The following is a 7752-nucleotide window of genomic DNA, read 5'->3' as shown; positions in this document are numbered from 1 at the left end:
GACATAATTATATGCTTTTGCCGAATAAAAATTTAAAGTCATGGCAAATGTTCGGAGGTCTTCTGAATATTCAGCTCTTGAATTACTACATTCAAGTCTTTCTATGAAGTCCCCTGCAGCTCCACACAACTAGAGGAAGGGAGCAAAAAAATTAAGATTTTAATATAATATTAAACATAAATAATTTAAATATAATATAATAAAACATAGATGAGTTTTAGCAATAACTTATAACATTTTTATGTAATGGTCACCTCAAAAATATTAAAAAAAACCTACAGATGCAATATTTTCATGACACTAATGGAAATACAACCTGTGACATTGCATCCTGCATGTCATTTCCTTAATCAAAGAATTACTTGATTAGACATATATTTCTGATTATTACATTTTGAAAATTCTCAGCAAGTATTCATTATATCTTAGGGTGCATGATAAGGGGCCATCCAAAAATGATGTCACGCTCTGATGGAGGAGGGGTTTTGTGCAATTGTCACAAGGGGGAAGAAGAGTAATAAAAAGTGTGACATCACACACATTTTGGTTAAAAAACAGCATTTAAAATCAGCTGATTAAATTTTGAAATTACAAAAATTGAGGGTATTTCTTTCTATTGGGGCTAAAACAACTTTCCTGGGATTAATAAAAATTCTACTGATTCTTACTAAATGATTTAGATCAGCATTTCCCAGCTTTAAATCAGAAGTGAAAGTATATGTTTATGTAATAGCCTGACATTTGGCAAGGGAAGGAGGATAAAAAATTTTATGAAAATGTGCAACATCATTTATGAATTACCCCTAAATTAAGTTATAGTTAAAAACCAAAACTATAGTTAAAAGCACAATTTCTCTGGGAAATGATGGATAAAATAATTGTAAGAGAGATACAAAACTGGATATTGTAAAAATTTGTTAAGCTTACCCCTAAAATTGTTGACGCTGAATCAGATATTAAATTCTGAGTTTTTAACTCAGTCAGCAGCTCGTCTAAAGAGGCCACACGCTTCTTCAGTCTTTTGTTCTGTTTATCTAACAATTTAATTTTTCTTTTCATGCTGATATTTTGCTGCTGAGCTATTTCAAGAACTTTTTTTGCTTTACTTGGAAATGTAACATCCTCATCATTAAAATCTCCCAAGTAATGCAGCCGTTTCCTTCTTTCAGTAGTTACAGATGTACTTGCTGAACCTACAACAGATTTCAAGACGAAATATTAAATATAAGTGTTATATTAATAATAATTATTATTATTTATAAATCATACTCATATGGAGCTTAATAACGCATTTCAGTAATTTTATGGCTAATAATTTGATTTGGTGTGGAGGAAAAGGATTATTTTATTTGTGTAATGTCTTTCTGAAAGGAAACAGAATTAAAAGTTATGAAACATGAATATTTATAGCAAGCAAGGAGGTTTTGAGGGTAATTTGTCATCTTAAATTAGTAAAAAATAAATAATGGGTTTTTCTTCACAAGCTTTCAATACCTTGCAAAATATTAGAGTTCAGGCAAGATGTTGTAGATATAAACTAAATTAGTTTTAAAAGTTCCCATAATCTCAGATTACTTTATCATGTAATAGTTAAGTGTTTTAGTTGCTTTAATTAGCAATTGCATAAAATTTTCAAGCTAAGTTCATTAAATTTAATTTACAAATAAAACTGAAACATAAACATAAATAAAAAAGTAGTCTAAAAGTAAATTACAAGCATTCTGGAAATTCTAAACTGAATATAAGTCTAGAATGCAACAAAATTCACCTACTTACAAAACTATTTTTCTCTCTAAAAATGCTATTTAACATATTGAAACCAATACAATTAATAGAATTCAAAGAAAAAAATTACTACATCACAGCATGTTATGTTAGACTTAATCAAAGTACAATTTCTTCCTGGACTCTCTCTCACATACATAAATAAGTATGTTAAGTACATGATACTGAAATTGAAAATAGAGCATCACTTACTTTCTGAATAGTGCATAGACTCTTCTGGATTGGGCTGAAGTGGCTTTTTTGACGACTTTCGCTTGTAAACATTTTTTTTAAGTGAGAAGGGAAATTAAATAACGTTGGAATTGCTGTGGCCTTTAACCAGGTGCCTCCAAACTTTGTTCTATCGAAGCAGTCTGATGTAAAATGTTTCGAACATAACTTTGAATACTTGGTTACTCTAAAGTTTTCCCGCCGCAGTTGTACTTCCCATTGTTTTTGCCTTTCTGGATCTTTAGGGAAACTATAAATGAAAAAAAAAAAAAAAAAAAAAAAACTTCACACATATATGTATTCCAGGTCATACAGGTATACTGCAGAAGAATGGTAATTTTTCAGAATCATTTAAGAATTCTTTAAGTACATGCTGAAAAATATCATGAAATTTTAAAAGTGTAGTAATTTTTCATTGGAAAGAAATGTAAATATACCTACAATTAGAGTCAAAACAATAATATAATTGTCTGTATATGGGGATGGCATTTTTCTCTTTAGCCTTTTATTACATGAGAATTCTTATTTCGTGATTCTGTATTGGAATGGAAATCAAAGGGTCCTTTTGGACCACCTTAAAGTTCTCTTAAAATTATTTTACAATAGTACGTACATTCAAAAACACAATTTGTAATACATCAAATTACAGGTCAAAAGGTGCCTTCTAGAGAAAAGAGGGTCAAGTGAAATTTAAAAGAAAATGAGTCACTTTCAAATTAGATTGTTAATGATGGGAAAAATTTGTGCTCAAGGCAATGTTGAAAAAAGTTAGTTTGATTTTGTCATCAACAATTCTTTCTTAATAAAAATCTATTAACAAAATTATATTTCACTGCATGCAGGTTCAACTTCTAAAATGAGCACCACCTCTCTTTTCTTGAGATTATATTACTGAAACATAATAATGCACTCTCTTTTCTTGAGATTATATTACTGGAACAAAATAATATAATCTTAATTACTGATTTCCACACTCATGTGTATGTCATGGGGGGATGAATACATCTTATTAACTATAACAAATATTTTATATTGAATATGTATCAAACGGTAACAAAATTCAACTCAGTATTTATTATTAGGATCAAAACGATATTACAGTTAAAAATTCTCTCACTCTCCTTTTTTTTTTTTAAATACTATTTAAAATATGGTTAAGTTTTTTACATCACATTTTTTCAATTACATTAAATTTCTAACAGCATCGTAGATGAGACAGAATTATAATCCAGATTATTTTTATTTTAATTGATTTTATAGAAAATAATGATACAGCATTGAGCTCTATAAAAGTAATCTGATTTTTAAAATAATGCTGTTTAACTGTTTATGTTCAATGTTGCATGAATCAATATCTTCAGCTTTTTTTTTTAACAAAGTAAACATATCGCACAATCTTTTCTCAATAATTTAATGCTAATAACAGCATTTTTCTTTTTTTATCGCAAGCAGTAATTGTTTATGAAATCAAAACCCGCACGACTTGGCGAAAAAAAGTTAACGCCAATTGGCGCAGCTTTCTATTTCAACGGAATACACGGAAAAAACATATAAAATTCAATTATTTGTAAAGGATGAATCCAGTAAATAGTGTCACAGTATTTAATACATTTTGATGCTAATAATACATGCTGAAAATGTCATATACAGCGGCAATTTTCTTGTACAATATGGCTGAAAATTTCCAACCAATTCAACAGAGATAGTAAAACGACAGAAATACTGAAAATAAAATAATAAATCATGCAGTTTTAACTTACCTATGAAAGGTTACAGGTCCTCCTTTCACGAAACTTTCTTTACATCCATAGGCGCTGCAGCGAATAACCATTTTTACTTAAATTTTATGTGACCAAGCAGAGCAGCAGTCTTTCGTCCCACAGAAAGCAATGTAAAGTATTTCCGGACTTTCGGAATTCGCGCAGCAGTCACGTGACACTAATGTTGGAACCGGTTGAAGGTTGCAATAAGCTCTCTACCAGTATATTATCTCGTTGGTTGACATCTACCTTCTGGTGGCGAAAGCAAAGGAGGATCTGAGTTGATGCGAAGTTGCGGCTCTATTCCTTCGTGAGCATAACAACAAATATCGATCATAGACGCTAGTCGTGGAGGTTGGCCATCTTTGACTGAACCTCCCGAATACCGAATGTGTGGTTAAAAATTGTTGCTACAGAAGGACTCATATTTAGCCAAACTTTGTCTGACTTTGTGCTGCCTCTGGTCTCCCAATTGCTCTTCATCGCAGTTCTTCGGACAAATGATGCCTGGAGGTCGTTGGTAAGAATTGGCTGTCCCAGATTTCTCGTCACAGCGAAATCTGTAGGCCTTTATCTCAAACATGCAATTTAAAGCTCCTCGCAGATGACGTATGGCGATTGCAACGCCTCTAATTTGCATCCTGATGGTTTATTAGGCAACTTTTATTTGACAACATATTCGAATTTTACACCGATCGGCTATTTTGAAAGATTTATCTAAATTTTTGTAATTTTTGCTTAATTTTTATAAACCAATGGGTGAACTGAAAAGAGCAAAAAAAAATTTTTTTCAAATGTTATTATTTCCTGATCCAACAAATGGTTCTGTTCCATGAAAAAAACACAGTAAAAGAACTGCATCTCAAACGCTCGTCATCTTCAAGTTCCACATGAGGTTGTAAAGACATTAGGTTACTTCGAAGCAGGAGAGATTAAATTAGCAATGCCCTGGCAGGGACTCGAACCACGGACCTCTTGAATACGCACGAAGTGTGCTAACCACTACACCACGAAGGCATGCCAAGAAGACGTGAGAAATACCTTATATACTCCGCTTTTAAAGAGCGACTGGGAATTAAGGAACTCAATCGCCAAATCCTAATGGTTACGACCTTTTTTTAGTTCGGGCGCCATTAAGTTATTTCGAAGCAGGAGAGATGAAAAATGAGCAATGCCCTCCCCGGGACTCGAACCACGGCCCTCACGAATACGCGCCGAGTGTGCTGACAACTACACCTTGGAGGCATATTAAGAAGGCGGGAGAAATACCTTATAAGGTAAATAAAAAATCAGTTTTAGCATTAAGGAAAACATCAAACTATTTTTAAAAATATTTTTTAATGATTTTTTACAACAATTTTGTTTCCTGACCCAACATATGGTTGTAAAAAAAGTGGTAAAAAAAGTGCCATTAAAAAGGTTTCAGCTTAATCTTTCGTCACCTTCAGGTTCCAGAAGAGAACTGAAGAAACTCATTTTGTGTCGAACTTCGTAAGTTCGTTCCAGGACTGGATTCGACTGCATATGGATACACCCTGGCTTCTGCACCACGTGTTGCCAATGACGCTTCTGTTAACAATCTTACATTCCTTTCTACTACTTGAGAATGGCAAAGGAGCTTTCTAATTCAAACTGAGAGCCGACTATCCAAAGTAACTATGTCTTCGTCGCTGAGGTTTAAGGTAGCCGGTGATTCCAAGGGATTGTCCCAGAGAATCATCTCAAAACGCAGTTTTTCTTGCTTTCAGTAGTCTTCTTAGGCCAAGTTCACTAATATGTGCTCTTTCATCTTCCAGCATCGCCAACAAGATGTTTTCAGAGTGAGCAAAATAATAACAGTTCTTCTGAATAACTTTGTGAACGATTGCTTTAAAAGTTTCTGGGAAGAATGAATTTTTCTTGATCATTCCCGTGGACATGGCGTGCTCCACGTGTTGCTCTCGGGATTTTTTTTTATTTCAAACCAGAAAGGCAGATAAACTTTTATAACATATTCGGCTAGTAGCTTCAAACCGTCTGTTGGTTCGGCGGTTGATACATAAAGGCGGAGAATTCTGTTGGCTGTAGTGAGCCACTTTCTCAGAACTTCTGTTTGCTAGGTTTGAAGGGCAATTTCTCAAAAATACGGCCTTAGAAATATCAAGGGGCTATTTTTGGTCATTAGTGAGGTCTTTTTTGTCGTTTCGGATAGATCACTGGAATAGGGACATAACCTGTCACGGGAAGGGTTTCATATGTTTCAGTGATTTTCTTATTATTCTAGAAAACTCTTTTGACCTAGACGTATTTTCATCAATCTTCTGGAAAATATGACGAAGAGGGAGTTGCATGGTGTGCAACAAGCATACAAACCAATGCAGTTTATGACCAACAAATATTTCAAGACGTCTAATTACGCAGTTTTCTTCCCAGTGTTGACGCTCGTTCCATTACACCCAAAGCAACAAGTTTGGAAAGTTCAAGCCTTGCCTTTTCTGTATAAATAGTGTTGGTGATGCTTTGTGTAATATGTGCACTGGACTGAGAATCCTAAGTTACGTGGCCTATATAAACAGAACCAATTTCTGACAAGATAACAATATGGTCTTCCTCGGCTCTTAAGTCCTGTAAAAGGAATTTCCCTTCTTCTCATACACTATAGTTTTGTCCTTCCTCCCATCAAAGTAGATGCTATACAAAGAGTGTATTATTGGTGTAGCGGTTGACTGAAGCTTATGACGTTCTCTCCACAGCTTACTTTTGTCAATAACTTTAGCTGGAATATCTGTAAATACAATTATACAATTCCCGGAGGAACTTATCTGAGGTAACTTAACGAAGCTTTGGAGCTTTTCTTCTAAAATCTTAAAATGTCACAGAAAACAATTTTGGTAATGTCTTTGAATGACAAGTCTTTCTTGTTCCCTTTCCACAATAATTCATTTCTAATCCAAAGTAAATGCTACATTACATTTGCATACGTGAGTAAAATTGTCTCCTTAAGTTGTACTGGAGTTCGAGAAACATTACCAAAAAAATGCGCTTCTAGTTGACGTCATCTTCGTCGAACATAAACAATGACTAATTTAACAGGATTGGCCAAACATTACGAACAAACAACTAATATCTACATATAATAAAACAAAGAGTCTGTCTGTGTGTGTGTGTGTGTCTTTCGTTTGCGCTGCGCGTAAGCTAATAGACCCACGGCTACGAAATTTGGTACATAGGTGCATCTAGACAAGAGCCAGTGCACCTCGAAACGATTTTTTCGAAATTCGAATTCGAATTTTTTTTTAATTTTATGTTTTGTGACGAAATTGCGTCATTTTGAGAAATAATGGGCTATAGGAAAACGAGATTTTACTCTACACACTCCATTTTCACATCGTCATGAAACGTAGACACTTAGCTATTTTACGAACATTTCGTGTTTTTCGTTTCGAAATAAATTTCGTGTTTCAATAAATCGATTAAATACGAATTTATTTAACAAAGTGAGCTTAACACCTTTTCAACGGGATTTTTTCTAAAAAAGTTTATGTTTAAAAATGTACAGTTTATTTTTCTTTAATTTTTGGACACGTTAAACTTTTATTCTTGCGACTGCTTATACAAAAAGAATTTTGGAAAAATTATAATATTTTGTATTTAAAAAAAAAATTTTAAAAGAAGATTCCGACTACACTTTTAACATCTCACATCTTTACAAATGTGATTTTGGCAACAATTTTCCTTTCTTATTGTTGTTGATAGATTTTTGATGAAATCGCATCATTTTGAATAGTTTCTTTCTTTTAGAAATATGGGTTTGGCAACAATTTTTCATCGTATTTCTTATGTCACAGTTTTTAAGAGATTGGCATATTTCATTGCCATTTTTTTATATATATAATATATTTTTATTGATGTTTTTTATAAAGATATTATATGCAGAGTAAAATTCTGCGCGGAATTTTTTGTTTTTGAGTTTCTTTCATGTTATTTTTTGCTTATTTCACTGTTTGTAAGATATTGA

At 33.0% G+C, this 7752-nt stretch overlaps 1 protein-coding gene across 2 annotated transcripts; it reads right to left on the bottom strand.

Annotated features, from left to right (window-relative positions):
* Positions 1-411: 411 nt before the first annotated feature.
* Positions 412-4285, bottom strand: LOC146998079 (THAP domain-containing protein 1-like). 2 transcript variants are annotated; one of them, XM_085812361.1, is made up of 3 exons: positions 3756-4285; positions 1978-2245; positions 412-1193 (listed from the first exon to the last, which is right to left on the bottom strand). In XM_085812361.1, the coding sequence occupies exons 1-3, from the start codon at positions 3824-3826 to the stop codon at positions 1173-1175; spliced, it is 360 nt and encodes a 119-aa protein (XP_085668487.1). In that variant the 5' UTR covers positions 3827-4285; the 3' UTR covers positions 412-1172. The 2 variants fall into 2 exon arrangements, with proteins under 2 accessions (XP_085668487.1, XP_085668486.1); XM_085812360.1 differs by lacking the exon at positions 412-1193 and having other exon boundaries at positions 1896-2245.
* Between the last annotated feature and the right edge of the window lie 3467 nt (positions 4286-7752).

This window comes from Stegodyphus dumicola, chromosome 3, assembly GCF_044657685.1.
Source record: "Stegodyphus dumicola isolate Sdum_Otavi_A_Nest chromosome 3, ASM4465768v1".
NCBI classification, from domain to species: domain Eukaryota; kingdom Metazoa; phylum Arthropoda; class Arachnida; order Araneae; family Eresidae; genus Stegodyphus; species Stegodyphus dumicola.
Note: the sequence above shows the minus strand (reverse complement) of the source record. Positions and strands in the feature narration are given on the sequence as shown.